Source organism: Amblyomma maculatum, chromosome 1, assembly GCF_055883805.1.
Source record: "Amblyomma maculatum isolate TAMU_Amacu chromosome 1, ASM5588380v1, whole genome shotgun sequence".
NCBI lineage: Eukaryota > Metazoa > Arthropoda > Arachnida > Ixodida > Ixodidae > Amblyomma > Amblyomma maculatum.
In genome coordinates, this window is record NC_139344.1 from 103,443,397 (window position 1) to 103,464,554 (window position 21,158).

The 21,158-nt window shown below is 44.4% G+C and overlaps 1 protein-coding gene across 2 annotated transcripts in view; it reads right to left on the reverse strand.

Annotated features, from left to right (window-relative positions):
• The window catches only part of Snx16 (sorting nexin 16), a 53,865-nt gene that overhangs the window by 13,190 nt on the left and 19,517 nt on the right, over positions 1–21,158 (reverse strand). Inside the window, exons 5-7 of one of the 2 annotated variants that reach the window (XM_084588711.1) lie at positions 9,382–9,451; positions 4,199–4,335; positions 15–131 (exon numbers count right to left, since the gene is read on the reverse strand). In XM_084588711.1, coding sequence (XP_084444837.1) covers positions 15–131; positions 4,199–4,335; positions 9,382–9,451 — 324 coding nt within the window. The remainder of the gene's footprint in view (positions 1–14; positions 132–4,198; positions 4,336–9,381; positions 9,452–21,158) is intronic. The other variant, XM_084588712.1, reaches the window with a different exon arrangement.

Sequence of the window (21,158 nt, forward strand, 5' to 3'; positions counted from 1 at the left end):
GCAAATGCTCTTACATGGAGGACAGGGTGAGGTTAAGAGTGTGCAGACCAAAGGCATGCGACGATAGCAGCTGTTGCCGCCGGTCTCTCAAGAGTGCTGCACTGGCCCAGCTCGCAAAAGAACACTCCTGCCTGCACCACCAGAAATAACATACAAAGAAGCCCACCAGGAGAGAGGAAAGGATGCAAACGATTTAAAGAGGCACTTGGTCACACACTTGAAACCAACACAGACAAGAGAGAGAAGGTTCAAAGCTGCGCTTCAGTAGCCATTGCTTTATTAACGCAAAGCACATAGCGTCACACCACAAGGAAGCATCACTGACCTGTAGTGCTTTTCTGGTAAACCTAAGGTAAAGCTGAACTGTCCAAAAAATTGCTGAAGGGACTCCAAGAAAAGATATTAACAGAAGCAAGTCTCCGTGCATGAGATTACCTTTGGGGAACGCTAGCAATATCTTTTCCATGAAAAAGGAAGATGTGTTGCTGAGGAAACCATGAATGAAATACCAATTTCCTTCTTTTATCTTAACCTAATGTAACATGAACACCATCACAATAAACGAGAAAAAAATAAGCCTAGCTTGGCCTACCAATAAGGTGGCACTTCACTACATAATACTTATCAACAGATGGCACAAGTATACTGCTGCTTAGCAAGAGTGCCTCTATGCCTTAATGGGAGTATTAAGGACTTAAACATTTTATTAATGTTGCATAGATACGAAATTTGGTTGCATACTTTCATCATTGTAACGATGTATAAGATGTTAATCTACACAGATACCCGTATAGTATCCACCTACCAACTGCTGAATAATTTAAAATAAAATTTATTTTCTCACTTGTTTCGGTTTCAACAGCCGAGCAATGGCTATAACGCGAAACGTCAGCCCAGGTCACATGAGACACGAAGAAAACAATTGTAAACGATGCTTATTCAATCCTGACCCCGATTTTCTGAGGTAGGGTTGCTTCAGGGCCGTACTGAATTGAGGCCACAAAGCAGCTATTAATATTTTTTTTTTTTTTTTTTTTTTTCCGTACCTCACGTGCCCTAAGCCAACTTTTGACATCATAGCCATCACGAAGCTTTCGAAACCTTAACAGCTGAGGGAAGGAATTTGATGATAAATTTAGTGGTCATTGACAAATACACTATGGTGACCCATGTATATGCATCATCAAAAAAGAAAAAACCCAATTCAAAATTTTGTCTCTACACTTCTCTATCGAAGTCCCAAAAAATAAAATTTCTTGGAAACATATTTTTCTATGCCGATTCCAAATACAGTCAAATCTCGATTTGATGAAACTCCCAATTTAATGAAGATATCCCAATTCCCCATTAGATGCCCAGAAGGTCCAATGCTTTTACTAACTTGAAATAACCTCATTTTTTTTTAATAATGAGAAAGAAAAAGTGCAAATCATTGGTCTGATTTGTAGAGGATTCCCAAAAATTAATTGAACTGCAAGCCAACAGTAACACTGCGGAGCGTCTTGTCCTGCTTTTACCAAACTATGCTGTGCAAAGCGAGATTCATAATTCTGAAATGAATTCACCAGATGACGGGCAATGTGGTGGATACCCTTTATCTGTTACGACAGTTTGCTGGAAAACATGAGAGCGCAAAAGACGTGCTGAATGGACTTCAATAAAAGGAATCCATGCGGTCGTTGCTTACAACGTGCACGCAAACAAAGGTCACGGACTTCTTTGCTGAGAGACAAAGCTGCAGTCCTCTGGGGCTCCTCTTGTTGAGGTAACAATTCTTGTTGTCTTTTTTATATGTTCTAGCACTGTCGGTTGCTTTCGCAGGCTGGAATTTCATTTTCGGCGTAATTATGCTTTGCCAGAACGATATCATAGCTTTCTAGATGCTACTACACCATATAATTGAATTTATCGAATGAAGTGTTTAAAAAATGCATCGCTCAATTTAATAAATTCCTCAATTTAACAAAATAATTCTCAGCTCCCCTCAACTTCGTTAAATTGAGGTTTAACTGTATGCCATTTAATTTCATGAAAAACAAGTCCATGTGATATGTTATGCAAGTATTTATCAAGAGCTTTTAAGCAATTTTACTGCAGGAAACTTGCTAAAATACATGTCATTGGTTTTCCTTGACAAAAGGAATGCTATAAGGGTAAAACTGTCATCCTGTCTATCGGGAATTGAGCTACAAAGTTCTGAAGTTGCCACTTTAGTAATGAGGACACTAACCTATCTTCCAATTTTTGAGCTTCAACACCCACTTTTAGGGTGGCCAGGATGTTAATTTCCCCATGTTGCATTTCCCTGTGTCAAGAGTAATCAAAGTCAGGCATGCATTTTTGTAAGTTAGTAAGTTCTCTGCAGAAAAATTTCTTAAATGCCCTTGACGAAAAATTTATATACACATTACTTAAATGCTCTAAGACTTATTTTACATGAAATTATTGATGTGTTTAGAATAGGCACAAAAAAAAATTAATGTTCCTTAAAGATTTCATAACTGTGACTTCATTACCGATTTTTTTCTCCCCCCCCCCCCCCCCCAGGACCCTCTTCCCTTTGTAAGGTAAGCTTTGTAACATTTGTAAGGTGAGCTGTGAGACTGACCTGGCAATGTACACTCTTTCAAATGTTTAGAGCCTAAAGGGTCTGCTGCTAAGCCGCGTAGTCGCATTCCTTTAGCACTCATGGAAGTCCTTCAGACTGGACAGGATAGAACTGAAAATCTTCGTACCTTCAAAAGATTTGGAACACTGAGAATTATGTTACAAATCACACAATGCAGCTCAGAAGCAGCAAACACCTTGGACTGTAAACATTTGACACAGTGTGTTTGCCAGCTTCCTCTTTCAGAAAGGCTACAAATGACTCCCAAACCTTGTCCTTGGTTCCTCCTTGTGAAATTGGTGTGATACTATGCAACTTCACACAGGACAAATGAACCGCACGCGAAGTGAATACTACTACTCTAGATTCACACACCTTGGCAGCACTCCTTGAACTTCTTTCCCCTATTCTTACTGTGATGTGTCGAAGTGGTATTGGATGTCAACGCCATAAACCTATAAGGCTGGCGGACAATACGCTTGACCGAGTGCAGTTAACAATTTTATTATTATTATCTTTTTGAGAGATGGGGATGTAGGGGTGCTAATTTATGTCCTTTGATTTCAAACAATTCTGCTCTCAGCAGAAATGATGTATTTTCCATCTTTGGGCATTAACCTCTCAATTTAGCCGGACTTGGTATCCCCCTTTAGCGTCCCTTCAAACAAAAGAAATTCATAAAAATACAGTATGCGCAGAGCATATCAATCACACTTGTAAAGAGCACTCTGTCAGTGCTGTGCAGCACCACTAAAACGACAGTGTAAAGCAGGTACTGACTTTCGCTGATAATACCTGCACTCGAGCACAGCTGAAAATACACCAGAACCACCATAGCACACAAGTGTCTCATCTAAAACAAAGTAGCTGCAATAATACTTCACTTCATTTGTTCCAAAGCACACTGCCTGAGTGCTTTAGACAAGTATAATCCCTCTGTACAAAATATAGTGCCACAATGAGTTTAGCTACGAAGCACTTAATGAATGTACCGGTGTGGATAAAATATTACGGAGCACGGTTAGGTGTTTTAAAATATTTTCCTGTTCTCCAGAGAAGATATGATTTCTTGGGTTCAAGTGAGAGGGCATCGGTAGCATGCGCTAACATATGTATATCATACTTTAACTTTTGTTACGTCAGGACGCGGCAAGAGTTCGATTGCCAAATCGTGTTCCATAACGTCATGGCCAGGACTGCACATATAATGGGAGTACATGAAACACAAAACATAAAAGCACACATGCACAAAGGACACAAGTCGACAGCACTTGCATATTGAATGATTAGATTCCATATGACATTATACTGCATTTGACATGGATGCCTCATAAATGGGTATTGCTTGGTTCCAACGTGTGGTCTTGTGTTACTTTCATAAGTAAGAGAAAAGCTACAGAATGCTTTGGCCAGAAGTTTGCATGAGCAGCAGGGGTGTATAACCAAGCAGTATGTTCAACAATGCATGAGCTGACACCACAGCAATAAAAATTTGTGAAAAAACAAGAAAAAAAAAAAAAAAGGCAGCACGAGTTCTGGCAGCCTGGTTTAAAACAAGATATATATGGCCTCAAGTATAATCGCACTTACTTGAGTGCCTTGAGGAGGAGGCTATTTTGATGCTGCAATGAGTCCACTTCCGAACGAAGCAGTTCAATTTCGGCCTCCCGCTCTTGTAATTGCTGGTTCAGTCGGTACACTTCCTCTTCCAAGTTTTCACACAATGCCTATGTAAACAGCACATATAAGGCAATGCAAATCACAAAACTTTACTTGTAAGCCTAATTTAAAAGTAGGGGTTGAAGTTTTTGGTTTAAACAAACAAACAAACAAACAGATAAATGTGCACCAAATTCCTTTTTAAAAATTAAGTTTCAGCCAAAAAATGTGAGCGTCCTTCAGATATTGTCCTTGAGTTGGTTAAGGAGTTTTCTCAAAACGCGTAAAGGCACCGACAACGTATGTAAACATAGCAAGCCTCTATCAATACGAAGCCATGCACATCGTGTTCTGCTCCTGTGATGGTTCAACAGCCTTTCTACCACTGCTGTCATTGTCCGGACAAAGTGATCGAAGGCCTTCTGGCTTCTTCTAGACTCCTGCAGCAGCAAATTTTCTTCTTCTTATTTCCAATACAAAACTTCCTTTTGTGGACCATCTAAGTTTCCTCTCAGTTATGTGATGTTAGGAAGATAGTGAGAGACCGGAAAGCGAGGCGTGACATGGTCCATAGGGTCACGAAGAGTCGAACACGACTGATCGACTAAACTGAACTGAAGTTTCCTCTCAGAGTAAAAAAAGTCAGCACTAGGTCACAATAAAACACACTTGCATTTATCACAAGAAAAGAAATTTATTCCGACAAGAAAGTTACTAGGCAAAAAGCCTGGTTCTAGTTGTATAAGCAGTGGTGGAAACGAGAAGAGGCTTGCTGTAGCAGCTTTTTTAGCAGCAATTTCAGGTCTTGTTTAAGAAAAAAATGGGGTTTTGTAGCAGATCTTCCAGTTTTTGTAAAAGAAAAAAAAATTATTTCATGAGAAATTTGAGCTTCTGCACCAAATAGAAAAAAAAAAAAGATTAAACATTTCGTTTTTTCAAGTCTGCAGGCTCAGATGGTCACTTAAACCAACAAGCCATCACCATAGCTCTCTTTCTTTCAGAATTATCCTTAAATGGGTACACTTATATGCTGATTGCATATAACAATGTGACAACATAGCTGCTACGCAGACACCTGTAGTGTGATCCGCTTACACAGATGACAACCTTGTTATGTATTGGGTGATGGTTAGACTCCTGAATGAACGATGGCCGAATTTGCAACAAGCTATTTTGTGCTAAATCTCATGCAGATTCAAACACAATCTCCTACACTTTAGCGACAATAATGAAGGCCCACAATCTTTGCCCCACAAACTTCCGCCTCAGAGGGCTAAATACGCTATCATGTGAAAACAACCTAAAATGAGCAAATAGCAAAAATATTTTAGTGCACAGAAATATTTCATCATAGTGAAGATTAATGTACACACGAAAAAAGAAGGCAACATGAAACCTAAGAATGTAATCCCTGAATCTGTAGCTTGACGCCTCGAGTTACATCAATGGAATGACATCAGTGATTGCTATGAGGCAGTAGAAAGTGGTGACAGGAGAGGAACGAGATAGCTGTCAGAATGAACCAGTAAACGGCAGATCCAGCTACAATGCAAACAGCATCACTCCTTCTGCATTCCCTTGCAGTCACAGCTGCATTGGAAGAATTACAACTAACACAGCTTTCTTGATGAAGTTTACTGGCTTAGTGCTCGTTTATTGGTTTTGCAGCACACGTAGATGTGATTGGCTCATAAATGTCGCGTTTGAAAGATAATCAATGGAACAATTTCAACAATAATATTTTGTTTTCAGCACATTAACAGCTGAACCGTTAGGTTTGGTAGTTAGTTCAAACTCCGCATGAAGACTTTCACCATGTTTTAAATTGTTCACTACAAAGGAAGTAACATCCAAAGGCATCTGAAGCGTGCTTTCACAAAAGCACCAAGTTCCAGAAACTTTCAGAAAATTTTTAAATCATGCTTCGCAGTGAAGTGAGTAAACATAACAACGCATGGAAACAAAACTACACTACGAGCTGTACTTATGTGGGCTAGACCCAAGGCTGTTTCCTATCTTGAACTTTTTCTCATCCGATAAGGCCCAAACGATCATTCTCACAGATGAAAAATGCGCAGTGTTAAAGTGAACACTGTGAATACACCAATAGAGTCTGTGTGCGTGCCACAGCTTTGCCCGCCCTGCCATCCCCTGAAAGCCCCATTTCCGCATGTACCATGCATCCACAGAACGAAAACAGTAGTGGCACCGGTGCGTGCTCACATTCTTTCTAAGCACGTTCATAGCAAAATGTCACCTGCATCGTGGCATGATGCAATGAAGTGCTGCATGGAGTCGCACTTCTGTTTTGAGGTTCATCAGTGTGGCCACGGTGGCTTTAGGCGAGAGCCAATGAGTACTAGTCATGCGAGTGCTAGCACTACCTCATGTGCCCTTCATACCCATGCTGGCAATCAAACAGACGAGGAAAGCACTGGCTGTTTTGTGTGACAAGCTCGCGGTCATGCATATCAAGCTAGTGAGCACTGTTTGAAATGGCGAGTTCACAGGAGTAGATTTTTGTAGTGTAAAGCTACACTACGCGGGTCAGAGCAGAGTTTCGCGTGAGTCTTGGCCACCCATTATGTGTATGCACGAGAGCCGCCAAATTCGAAGCAATCAACCAGAAGTATCATGCCTAATCATCATTGAATTGATATTTAAAAAATAAATTAATAAACCTTGCCTTCCACCGGAGAATCGAACTTCCATCCCTTGGATACCCAGCCCAGCGCTTTACCACTGCGCCACGCCCCAGGTCGTGAAACGCTCTTCATAATTCCCCTTGTCGCCAGTGAGAATGATAGCGGGATTCCGCGAGTGACAGATACTGCACCTTTCCTTTCCTGTAGACGAATTATAGAATGCCGGTGAACTTTAATGCGTTCAATGAAATGCTGGTTGTATTCGACAAGGGCGCGCAATGTACTGCCACGACAAGATGCTTTCCCAGAGCAGCCGCGAGAAAGGCCCGGAACACAATCTTCCCAGAACGAGAAAAATGTCTAGCGAAAAGACGTAGCAGGGAAGCTCAGCGACATGCTATGACCGTCACTAAACAACAGCAACAGCAGCCGGAGGAAAGTGAGGAAGAGGACGAGGAGGATGAAGAAAGTGATTCCAAGACTCATCGGTGCACTGAACACACGATAAAACTCAATGAAAGTGCAAACTCAGCACCAAGCATAACCGTAACTTTACGCTACATATATCCAAGCATAACAGAGCTAAGCCACTGCCAATTTCTTTTTATATTCATTCAGTACTTCGAATTCAAGTCATGCGGTATGACTCAAATCAAACAGCAGATTTCATCCACAAACTATTCTAAGCTTCGAATACCTCTACACTCTTGTACATTTCCTGTTCCACTGTTGTGAACGGACTGCGTAGCCAACAAGCCACAGTTCCAGTTTTAGTTTCGATACTGTTTTCGTGGAAATTAATTTTTTGCCGCAGGCATAGTGCAAAAGTGAGCAAAAACTCAATTTTGTATCAGCATGTAATACAATTTTCTATTTGCCACAGCTTGGCCCAATCAGCATAGCAGATCTACCATTGCTTAAGCAAGGCAAGTGTATATTATGAGTGCTGCCGCCAGTAAAAGTTCTCCAACCCCTACTTATAAGACATATACCAGCAGTGAAGCATGGCAATGTCGAAAAAGCTGCTTCAGCTGTGGAGCTGAACTTCCTTTTCTTAATCCACATACATACAATTACAGTAAGCTTTTGTATGCACATAATAGGATACTGATACTTTATAGGGCAACTAAAGAGATTTTTTAAACACTCTTAGTTCATAACCATATCACATACCTTAGAGCTCGCTCTCTCCAGTATGAAAAACTGTTTCTCCAATGTAAAGTAACTTATTTTTAAAAAAGAAAAAAAAAAAAGAAAAAAAGAAAGAAAAGAAAGAGAAATTGAAACTGAAAGCAGGTTTTGACTAACCTATGTTGCAGATATGACCAAAAAACCCATTGTGTGCGCGTTCATTAGCTAAACTGGTGACCGTACAAACTCTGAAATCATCAAATGCAAGCCAAAATTTTGTACTGCAGCAAACCCAACGCTGTGCGCCAATGATATCACGCACCCAAGGCTGCCCATAAAAATTTTCCTCATCTAGGGCACAAAATGGGATATTTCGAAATTCATTTGCCCCACAAAATTCATTTGAAATGCTGCAAAATTTGGTACAAATGACCAGAACTCTGAGGAGAATATACCCTGAAAGCTTGAATAAAATTTGAGGACGCTGAAAAAACGTGAGTTGCCCTTTCAGGATCTACTCCTAGAGTACCTTGCACAAGTTGCACAAAAAAAAAAAAAAAAACACAATTCTCATGCTAACTTTGATGTGGATACCAACAAGAGCATACAACAAACATTACTAAATTCTTCAGGAAGACACAGGAGTGCAAAGAAGGTACATGGACACAGAAAGGGAACAGGACAAGTGCTATCCTTTTTTGCACTCCTGCGTCTTATGCACTAAGTCTAACATGCCCAGCAACAAGTGCTTCTTGATACTGAATTCCTATTCGCCAATGTAACCCTACAAAGTATTTTGCAAACCACAATGGAGGGTGCCAAATTAATTTTTACCACATTAGGCGTTTTAACATGCAGCACAATTTAAGTGGCCCTACATGCATTTCAGCATTTTACAATTAGAATAACTTTTAGCTGAGCATCGAATGTCATAACCAACAAGCCACTGCAGAGGATATATTACTAATGAGGGCTTGTCCTACTGAATAATCTGATTACTTTATCATTTAACTGACGTTTTAGTAAGCACTACAATTTATTCAGTGTGTATATAGCTTATTTAAAAAATAATACACAAAAATTATTTCAAGCATCAGCTAGATCAATGGCACTTACAAACAAGATGCAAACATACGCAGCACTGAATGAAAGGTTTGTCAGAGCTGCGCACATTTGTGAAGTTTATATTTCACACGTACGAATAATCACTGCCACCCACATACATACCAGAACTGAATGCTGTACCACTGTGACAACTTGGGCTGTCCCAATAGTATAGTATGTAAAAAGCAGAGTGCAAAAGAAGCACACAACTAAAAGAACTCAAACTATACAGACCCTGCTTTCTTCTATAGTGTCTAACGGCTCTGGCGGATCATCCAAGCAGAAGAATTCTCTTACAGGAGCACTGAGAAATAGAAAGAAAAACATCCACAAGTGAGACAAGGTGCTGTTACAATACATGCAAACATGCAAGCAGATAGAACGAGAGAAGATAAACATATGTATAGACACACACAGTCAATCAAGATAGTTTGAACTCAAAAGAGATGAAAAAATTGCCCACAATTACATTACTTTCTAATGCGAAATTTGAGCACAGCTCATCAGCTGTTTCATCTTTTCGATAGATTGAGGCGAAGATTTCGAGCAAGACACGCATGTACAATTACAGACAACTTTTTTTAATTTTTCACTCGTATTCCTTCAAGAAACACTCCAATAACAGTTCTTGGCTGTCATGAAAGAAGCTTTGTAGTCGGAGAAATGAAATGAAGAGAGCAATTGAGTTATTGGGAGGTTGAAGAGCGAGTGCGTGGGCCCATAAGGAACGTTGCGCGACAAATAGATATCAGCGACTGACTGATGCCGTTTACGCTAGCCAGTGAAGTGAGTGCGAACAGGATCCCTTTCCTTCCTCATGTTCTCCGGTTGCTGCACGCGCTCCTACCCCCATCGTTCGCCGCTGAGTGTACACTCCCCCCCTCTCGCCTTCCTTCCTGCGAGGCTCTGGTTGCTGAAGCGCCAGCTCGAACTGAGGGGGGATGAAAGGGGGCAGAGCTGGTGACCGAAACCCAGGAACGGACGCCAAAGAGCTGCGCTCTAAAATTGTTATGGGGAAGTTTAATAAAAATGTGGAGGCTGCTGCACTGCATTGTGCAGGTAACAACACAGGAGACATGCCATTGTACAGCAGGCTTTTGTGTGCATAGGCAGCAGCTTGGCACTGACAAGCAGCAATTTGTAGCAGCCCCTGCTATGTGCCAACATGGCACTGATGCCACTAGTTTGCTATTCTCCCTGGTCACCAAAATGTGCCAACATGGCACTGATGCCACTAGTTTGCTATTCTCCCTGGTCGTTTCACGCCCTGAAAGGCGGCTAAAAAAAAAAGGAGAGCAGAGCAATGAACACCTTGACGGCAGCAGAGTGAGACACGATTCATACACTTGGAAGTAAGAACACAACTAGATGGCGTACAATGACAGCAGATGGTTACACTGATGACGACAAAACTACACATGCACAGGACATGAACAGCATCATAGCAACAAAACTCTCAAGGCAGTGATGAGATTGGTTGCCAAAAATGTGGCTGCTTGAAATGGAGCCAAGCACAATTTGCTGCACTGTCATACACCACCAGGTGGAGCAGGTAAGGTGCACAGCCTGTCCGAATCACCATTGTGTAATTTTAATTAAAAGATATTTCCTTGCACTGAAATATATGTGATACTCACAAAACACAGGAATCGGTTTAAACCAATTGAAAGTTCAACTTAAGTGACTTTAAATTAACAAGAGTCCAGTGTACAGAAGTATATAGGGCATTTTGCATAGCTTGAGTCATGATGTTAGAATAGAGAAGCCGTGTGAACGGGCCTCTCCGCAGCGACGAGCAAGTGACGACACCGGTGCTTGGACTTCCGCAGGCTGCCGAGAGGTGCCATTGACTGTCGGTGGTCAAGGATCCGCTGGTTGCCGCAAGGTACGGCCGTCAGTTCTCAACTTACATCGCGCGCGTTTTGTTTTCATCGCTCATTGCACGGTGCATTTCGCTGACGCCCACGCTCCATTACTTTCTTCGATCATGCTATATGTTGATTCATGTGATGGGGAAAAAGTGCTTTGTTCCCCGCTGCAATACGGGCTACAAATCCTGCGAAGAAAAATTTTCGCTTTTTTTCGGCGGCAAGAGACGAGCGGCTTGACCTGTTGTGAGAGGCCATACCAAGGAAGGAACGAGCTTTGCAATCAACAGAATATGTTTGTGAGAGGCATTTTGAGCCTTGGTTTGTGTCCAAAACATGGACGGCACAGTACAGTGGTCGTATGCTGCAAAGCATGCCGCGTTGCGCATTGCTGACACAGGAAGCGGTTCTCACGATATTTCCTGCCTGTCTTGCTTACCTTTTGAAGACTTCGAAAAATAGAAAGCGACTAGCTAAAAGGCAGCCCCCAGAACCGCAAAAACCGAAGATCATCGAACCTTATTTAGAAGTTTCTAGTGAAGGTAGCACGCGCTTATTCTACCGACTTCTGCAGACTATCTCTGAGGCATGCAACGTCAGAGAGGTTGAGGAATCCGAATGCAGCTCACCAACAGCAGTCAGGCCCTGAGCTGGGCCAGATTCGGGTTTGTACACAGAGGGCCGATGTCCTATTTTATTCACTTTTACAGAGTGAAATACACATTTGTGGCAGCGAAACGGAAGTAGCCATGGTACGCGATAAGGAAAAAGTTACAGGTCTTATTGACTTACTTATTCACTTATTACCGCACCGTGGAGGCTTAGTCATTAAGGCTCTCGAGTATTGAACTGGGATACCCTAGCTTGATCCTAGCGGCGATGGCAGCGTTTCGGTTGAGGCAGAGATCATGGCACGCATGTACTTAGTTTTGTCAGTGCTTGGTGAAGAATCCCAGGTGGCTGAAATGATCCTGAGCCCTCTGCTATGGCGTCCTCACAGTCTGAACCGTCTTGGGACCTTAAGCCCCAGGAACATAACCTTTATTTGTTTTTGGTGTCTAGTACAGCTGTATTTTTCTTACATTAGAAAATTAATAAGCAAAAGTGGGCATGTATTTTTTTTATTTGCTGACTGGAACGCCGTAACTGAAATAGCCGCAAAAGCTGGACAAAAATGGTAGAGCTTAGAAATCTACTTGACGAGAAATGAGATAAATTTTAAGACCGAGTCGATCAGCGTCGTAAACAATTAGATGCGCGCCGCCCATGCTGAACAATACAAACGAATGTGTTGAATTACTCCTCTTGGTGACTGAAGAGCAGCAGTCAGACACCGCTCTCGCATGTTCTAAAGTGCAAAACCCTATGCGGGCTGCGTGTGGTGCTAGTGCGGCGTGCGTGGAGTAATGCCCCACATGCGGCCCATTTTCCACACGTGCATTCACCTATTAAATTAGAGTAGCGCTGGATGAAGGCGTTTCAGCTATCAGCGAGTCTGGTCTGCCATAAGGCGCTTCTGCATATGGTCAGTTTTGTATTACCGCGGTAGACTGGGAACTGGAAACCTCAAACAGCCACTGAGAAGGGCCAAAGTTTCAAAGCTTGACGAGCCGGCGTCTTTTCCAGGATCGGTTTTCAACACTCTGACGCCTCAGCCACCAGAACAGTGTATATTACTTGTGTGAGAAACATAAGATTGTATTTTGTTGGCTCAGCAGCAGTGAATTGCTCGAAAGGGGAGGGGGACCGTTCACATGCAGCATCAGCGCAGAGCATTGCGGCCAGAACACGTGCCGGCCCTGGCGGAGCTCTTGTGTGCTATGATATAACAGCGCCGCTCGCGAGCTACAGCAGGGCGGGCATGCCGTCTGAGCTTCTTGTTTTTCTTCTACCTCCAGTGCACAAAAACAGTGATTCGAGAAGAACATTTTTTTCCTCTTTCTTTGACGGAAGTGATACCTTCACTTGACAAACGGCAGTCTTCACGGCTGCATATGCTCGTAATAGGCTACTTTGCGTTTCCTTAAGATTTTTTAATCAGTTATATTTTGCTGCTCGTGGTGTCTAAATATTACACCCTCCTCGCAAGAAGTGGGATGACATTTTTTAAGTTAATGCGATTTCACGAAGTGAAATCATGACCGAGCAGGCCGCCTTTCAGCAGAAGCGAAAAGCAATAAAGCTGATGCATTTCGTGGTGTGTTTGAAGACTGTAAGCGTCCTAAACTAATACGGTCTTTTTCAATAAAATAGTGCAGGTTTATAATGGGAAGACGAAAGATTCCCACTGGCCATACTCTGCCCGAATCTGCGCGAGTCTAACCGCATGTTTATGAGCGCTGCGCTTTAGCGCTGATGGCCCTAAACAGAGTCGTGCCACCTGTCGGAGGCCGGGCACACTATGAGCAGCGCTGCGCCGACGAGGCTTGTTCATACACCTAACTCTTCCAACACCATGGCTTGAGCTAAGGATTTAGAATATTCAGTGAACTACAGCTAGGTGAAGCTAACCACATACAGTTAACCCTTTTGGCTCTGGTGGTGTGTCAACTCACAACTCAACACAAATTTCCCACTAGTGGCTCAGTAACATTATATAAAATGTATAATTTCTACTGGAATAATTCCTCTGACATCCTTTTTGCTATTCTCACATTAATAAGGACATTGGAAGTGCAAAAGAGAAAGCAGTAGCAGGGAGAATTTGATGTTTAGCCATTTTGTAAATTTTACATCTCAGCAGCCAATAGTTTTTTTCCAGCTGGCAATTTTAAATGCCTGGCAGAGTTCCTAAGCTCAAATATGCCTCATGAATATGACTGAATGCATAGAGGCTTTGCTATGCCATGCTTTGCTTTCGATATGTGCAATTTAGACACCACTAGGGACCAATGGTTGTTGGCGAGGGTCTTTGAGTAATGCTAGCTAATCTTTCTGCACTACCATCAGCTTGTCCTCTGCACACATATTGATGAGTTTGTTGGACAGCTGACATGAATGCTACTGGCGGCAATTATTCAGAACCAGAAATTAGCTTTTTTTAATGAACTGGAAAAGGGCAGTTTTACTAATTTGAGAGATGACAGGTGTAGAACCTAGTCATGAAATCACAGCGCAGATGGTGGCAAACAGCAACTGGAGCAAACGAATAAAAAATAATAAACAGACCCATGAACTTGAGCATTTATTTCCTGATTTACCATTCCCTTTCTCCTATGAGTATCATGTGCTTGTAAACATACTCCCCTTTCTCACATGCAAAAGGGATACCTGCCCTGCATAGGATGCTTGATGCGAGGGATTCTCCAGACTCTTGCACAAATGAGCATTCGATCCAAATAAAAATTTCAGGTTAACTTCCACTTTATTGACTCTTACATTGTCAGCACCTTGCATGACAACCCACCTGAGCCGGGTGGATTGTGATTGGTGTCTGCTGAGCATTGCGGTGTGCTGGATCTTTGCATTAAGCGTCCCTAATGCACTTCATGAGGCTCTACAGAAGAGGGCGACACAGATACGAGGAAAGCCTTGAGAGACTTCTAAGAGGCCCACGCAAGTTTTAACATGTCGCTGGCATGACCTATCATCAATGGAACACGTATTGTGGACGAGTGCAAAAAGGCAAGGACCGAGAAAAAGGCCCGTGTGGAGAACCGCAAAAAGACAAGGACCGAGAAAAGAGAGGACGACACGGGCCTCTCTTTTCTTAGTCCTTGTCTTTCTGCGCTTTTCCACAATATGAAGTACTTCCAACTCGCCCAATAGAGCCTACTGTTAAATGGAACACATGTATGTGTATACAAGAGCGAGGGAAAACAATAAAAGGTGAACAGAAGAGAGAGTGCCATCTTTTGTGACAAGTGCAAGATCCACCCATCTTTCAACAAATAATAAAACTGCTTTACAAGTCTTCCGCACTGCAGAATAAGACACTTGTTCTTTCTCTTCGCCGTTGTGAATCGCGGTCACGAAAGAAGGCTCTCACATTTTGCACCCTCTGAGCCCTGATGCCCTATTTTGACCCCATACTTGTAAATTCATAAATACTTGCACAATGGATTAAAAATTCCAGTGTGTGGTTACGAGACCTCATACATAAAAGAAACACACTGCAAAAATATCTAGTTGAAATAAAAAATTCACGGGCTGAAAGGGTTAATCCTGGATGTAATGAACCTCCATGAAGTGAATTCCTCGCTATTACAAAATTGCTCAATACCTGAACGTCGTCCCGATTGAAGCGCGTGTATTTTAAAATTCCATGGAACGAAGGTATTGCAGCAGTTGACTTTGATACTAACTCGCTAAAACATCTATCTCCTAGCTAGTGTGCTGAGTTGAGTTAATGGACATTTGGCAGAACCCTGCGAAAGTTCCATGACGATAAAATGTGAAAAGATATTACAGGAGCATGTATGATCTCAACAAGAGGCCGCAGTTGACAACATACCGTGCTCCAGTGCCATCAGCACATTTATGTCTTTATTATTTATGCAGCAATCTCCACCACTTTCCCTTGTGGAACATTGCCCCACATGGCACTACTACATACAATAGTTCATAGTACTAAAAGGCAGCAAAAATTAATATGATGTGGCAAAAAATTAGATGTGGTTTAGTTTGTGGTTAAACCTGTAGTTACGTGAGAGCTATCTGCATGGCTATGCTTAGGTTCGGCTTGAAAGTAAAGACATGGCTTTTGCACACAGTAGTTTACTCTATGGTTTCAGCTTTATTTATGCCATAGGGGGTACTTTTGAGCATTAAAGTGCGATGAGGCGAAAGCCTCTATCTCGCGGTGGTCCGAAGCCCTCTATTACGGCACCTCTTTCTGTCTTCACTCCCACCTCCGCAATGACGTAGGCTACCTCCCAATATATTGTCACGAAGACAGGAATTTATGGGAATCGGCAACAGGGGCAGATACACACAGTCAAGACAGAGGTTCCCGGGAAACGGGTAATACAAAGACACAAGCTCAAGAGTCCACAGTCCTAGCTAGCCGAAGCGCGCGAGAGTCTCCAACTTCTTCGTCTTTCAAGCACTACCTCGAACAGTCAGGTGGCATTATCCCCCCCCCCCCCCCCCCCCCTTCGAAAAAAAAATTGCAAGGTCACAGAAAAAAAAAAATAAAAAACTATCCGGATGGCAAGTACGACTTTCAGCGGGTAAAATGTGCTTCATGTGCATGTGCTTCATGCGAAGCACATGCACTATGTCAGACGAGCACTGACGACTAGAACTCGGTACAGTTCCGTCTGGAATAACCTCGTACGTAACTTCTGAGAGGCGACGCAACACTCTGTAGGGTCCGAAGTAACGATTGAGAAGTTTTTCTGACAAGCCTGGGCGCCGGACAGGTGTCCACACCCAGACTTTGTCACCAGGCTGGAACACGACATAGCGATGGCGGTCGTTATATCGGCGTGCATCTGTTGCTTGCTGTTTTGTAATGTGATTACGGGCGAGTTGGCGAGCTTCCTCAGCGTAGTTGGTGAATTCTTCTGCGTCAGCAGTAAGCAGCTGGTCGTCAGCCGCACATGGCAGCATAGCGTCGAGCATGGCCTGTACATCGCGTCCGTATACTAGGCGAAACGGAGTGAATCGAGTTGTTCCTTGGACGGCCGTGTTATATGCAAATGTGACATAAGGCAATATCTCGTCCCATGTTTTATGCCGCACATCCACATACATGGCGAGCATGTCCGCTATTGTTTTGTTTAGTCGCTCAGTAAGGCCATTAGACTGAGGATGGTAAGCAGTAGTCTTTCGGTGATGTGTCTGGCTTAGTTCGAAAACTTCTTCAAGAAGACGCGCTGTAAATGCCTTGCCACGATCAGTGATGACGTATGAAGGGGCACCATGGCGGAGGACAATCTGCGTCATGAAAAATTGTGCCACTTCGGAGGATGTTGCATGTGGCACCGCCATAGTTTCCGCGTAACGTGTCAGATAATCTGTAGCCACGATAATCCACTTATTGCCAGCTGACGATAGAGGAAAAGGGCCGAGAAAGTCCGTACCAATTTGGTCGAATGGTACTAGCGGTGGGGGAATAGGCTGCAGGAAACCTGCTGGCTTCAATGGCGGTGTCTTGCGTCGCTGGCACTCGCGGCAACCTCTAACATATCGATGAACGGTGGCGGTAAGTTTGGGCCAGTAGCAGGCCTGGCGCACTCTGGTAAGAGTGCGTGCAAAGTCTAAGTGTCCAGCGGTGGGTTCATCATGGCAAGTATGAAGGATTTCATCGCGGAGATCTGCAGGGATGACTAGAAGATAGGCTCGGTCACTGTTGCCGGCGCTTTTCTTGTAGAGGATTCCGTCGCGTGTACAGAAGAATGACAAGTTCTCCGCAAACAGTCGAGATACTGTAGAATCGAAACCCTCCAGATGATCGATCACAGTTTTGAGGTCTGGATCAGCCCGTTGCCGGGCCTTTAAATCAGAGGAACTGATAATGCCAAGAAAATGGGCGTCTTCATCCATACTGCTATGGGCCAACTCCACGGGTGATCGAGACAGTGGTCAGCATCTTCATGTTTACGTCCGGATTTATAAACGATAGTGTAATCAAATTCCTGCATACGAAGGCACCACCGTGCAAGACGTCCTGATGGATCTCGAAGACTAGCCAGCCAACACAAAGCATGATGGTCTGTCACAACTTTAAATTTACGGCCGTAGAGGTAAGGTCGGAATTTCATTGTGGCCCAAACGACGGCGAGACACTTCTTTTCAGAAGTTGAATAGTTTGATTCTGCCCGAGAAAGGGTGCGGCTGGCATAAGCGATCACTTTTTCCTTGCCTTGCTGGTGCTGGACCAGAACAGCACCCAGACCGACGTTGCTGGCGTCTGTGTGGATTTCGGTGGCAGCGTCCTCATCGAAGTGTGCAAGAACGGGAGGGTTGTGCAGCCGTTGGCGCAGCTCAGTGAATGCCTCCTGCTGCTCGGAAGACCAGACATACGGGACGTCATCACGTGTCAGGCGCATCAAAGGTTCTGCAATCTTGGCAAAATCAGCAATGAAACGGCGATAGTACGCGCACAGGCCCAAGAAACGTCGGACTGCTTTCTTCGTGGTAGGGATGGGAAAATTGGCTACAGCGGCTGTTTTATCAGGATCACGCCGGACACCATCAGCGCTAACCACATGACCGAGAAATTTCAACTGCTGATATCCAAAGTGGCATTTTTCCGGTTTGAGTGTCAAATCGGCCGAGCGAAGAGCGTCCAATACCGTTCGCAGCTGCTTAAGATGTTGGTCAAACGTTTCTGAAAACACGATGACGTCGTCCAAATAAACCAAACAAGTTTGCCATTTAAGACCAGCAAGTATGGTGTCCATCATTCTCTGGAACGTCGCTGGCGCTTAACACAGACCGAAAGGCAATACTTTAAATTCATATAAGCCATTGGGTGTCACAAAGGCAGTCTTTTCCTGATCACGCTCATCCACTTCTATCTGCCAATAACTACTTTTTAAATCAATGGAGGAAGTCGATCGAGTGAATCGTCGATACGGGGCAACGGATATACATCTTTTTTGCGATGTCATTCAGTTTCCTGTAATCAACGCAAAAACGCAGCATGCCATCCTTTTTCTTAACCAACACGACTGGCGACGACCACGGACTTTTAGACGGCTGAATAACATCATCATTAAGCATTTCCTGGACTTGTGTCCGAATTGCCTCACATTCTTTGGCCGAAATACGGTACGGCTGCTGTCGAATAGGTCGGGCATCGTCAGACGTTAAGATGCGATGCTTGGTGATAGAAGTTTGCCGGACTTTCGATGATGAGGCAAAGCACGGGGCGTACTCCAGCAGTAAGGCACGCAGGTCGCGTTGTTGACAGACAGAAAGGTCACTGCTAACATCGATGTGGTCTAGAACACTAGGAGTATCAATAATGTCAGACGCAAAACATTCAGAGACTTCCTTCAACAGTTCGCCAAAGCGATGGCAGTAGAACGATAGAGGTGGCGAGAGTTATTCGTGAAGTTCGTGACGAGAAGCTCAGAGTGACCATTGCTGAGAATAATTAAGCTTCGAGCTGCACAGATGCCATGAGAAAATAAAAGCGAACGGTTGCTTTCAGCTATTATCGGCCCGTCCCGAAGCCCGTCGCACACAACACTCACAAACACGCTGGAGCGGGGAGGCACTGAAACACACTCGGCTGAAACTCGTAGGGCGCACGTATGTTGACCATCGGTGGGGCTGGCAGCCGCTTTCTCCATTGAGAACGAGACCGTTCACTGTCGGTGATCGATGATGGCGCCATATTCCCACAGGAAATCCACACCGAGAATCAAATCCCGAGAACATTCCCGGAGAACGACGCAGCTGACAACGAACGTTGACGTACGAACCTGGATTCTAGCCAGGCACTGTCCAATAGGAGTAATTACATGCTCCCCAGCCGTGCGTATCTGCGTGCTACACAATGGTGTCATAACCTTCCTAAGGTGCGCTGCCAGTTTCCCACTAAAAATCGAAAAGTCTGCTCCGGTATACACTAAAGCGCTGACGTTATGACCATCGATGCACACAGGGATGTCCAGCGATAGCCGGTCTCGTGAACCAAATGCTGTTGTTTCTGCTCCAAAATCCATATCTGTTCTCATTGGGGGGACTTCTTTGTGCTGACATTTAGCGGCCCCGCCCCCGGAGGTCGCTCTACTCAGTTTTCCCGGTGGGGGCTTGGCGAGCGACCAGGCGGTGCTCGCGGGAAGTCACCAGTTGTTGAAGGGGATTGCCGACGTGGGGATGGAGACCTGGATTGTCGGCGCGCCATCCGGAGGCTCTCTTGTGCGAGGTTGTCTCCAATGTCACGAGGTAGTTGACCGAACGTGCGTCTAGATGCGTTGGTGTAAAAACCCTCTGGTCCGTGTTCCCGATAAGGGCACCACCGAAAAATGTGACCAGGTTCCCCACAGTGGTAGCAAAGGCGGCGGCTCCGAGGGGCCCACCAGACGTCCGTTCGTCAAATGTTTGACCGCGGTGGCCGCACGTACCGCGTTGGCTGCTGTGCAGGAATGCATTGCGTTGGCTGCTGTGCAGGAATGTACTGCGTTGGCTGCTGGACGGGCATGCACTGGGTTGGTGGTAACGTAGACAACGGAGCTTGGACGGGAACTGGGCATCGGAGAATGTCAGAGTAAGTCGGACGAGAATAATCAGGAACAGGGGTACTTTGAGCTTCAGCAACATGCAGAGATGGCTGCGTGACTTGCTGAATCTCTTCGCGGATCATATGTGCGAGAGAATCACCCCTGGATTGGAATGTGCCACAAACCTTCTGCAGTTCCTCGTGTACAATTGCACGAATAAGATCTCGGAGGTGTTCAGTATTGCTTACAGCAGCTGTAAGAGGCTCGGCAGTAGTCGTAGCGAGGATTGGGCTGTCGTAGACCGCTGAGCGGCGCTGGTGTAGGATCTTTTCCATGGTGACCGCCTCTGTTAAAAATGAGGTAACTGTAGTTGGTGGACTACGTACAAGACCAGCAAAAAGCTGTTCTTTAACCCCATGCATCAGGTGGCGCAGCTTTCTGTCTTCAGACATGTTGGGATCCGCACGTCGAAATAGTTTCGTCATGTCCTCAATATACATCATGACGGACTCGTTTGGCATCTGTTTCCGAGATTGTAGAGCACGTTCTGCTCGTTCCCGCCTATCCAGGCTGACATACGCCGCTATGATAAGACGGCGGAACTGAGGCCATGATGTTAATGTGCCTTCTCGGTTCTCATACCTTGTCAAAGCATGGTCTTCCAGGCAGAAAATGGCGTTCCGTAGCTTTAAGTTGTCGTCCCACTGATTGAAGGATGCGACTCGTTCGAACTGAGTTAGCCAATCCTCAACGTCTTCATGCGCAGTGCCATTGAACGATTTAGGCACTCGGGGGTTTTGAAAGTAAACAGGAGTACCTTGCATGACCGACCTAGTGCTTTGCGTGGCTGGCCGGAGGCTCGTTGTTGAAGTGGACTCCAAGGGCCCGTGTTCAGGAGGAAGGCCCAGGTTCCTCCGGCTGACGCAATGAACTGGCGTGTCCACAGGCAAAAGCTCGGTGTTGTTGGTTCACGGAGGGGTGTCCGACATTGAGAGGACAATTACCCAGCGGCTCCACCAAAACT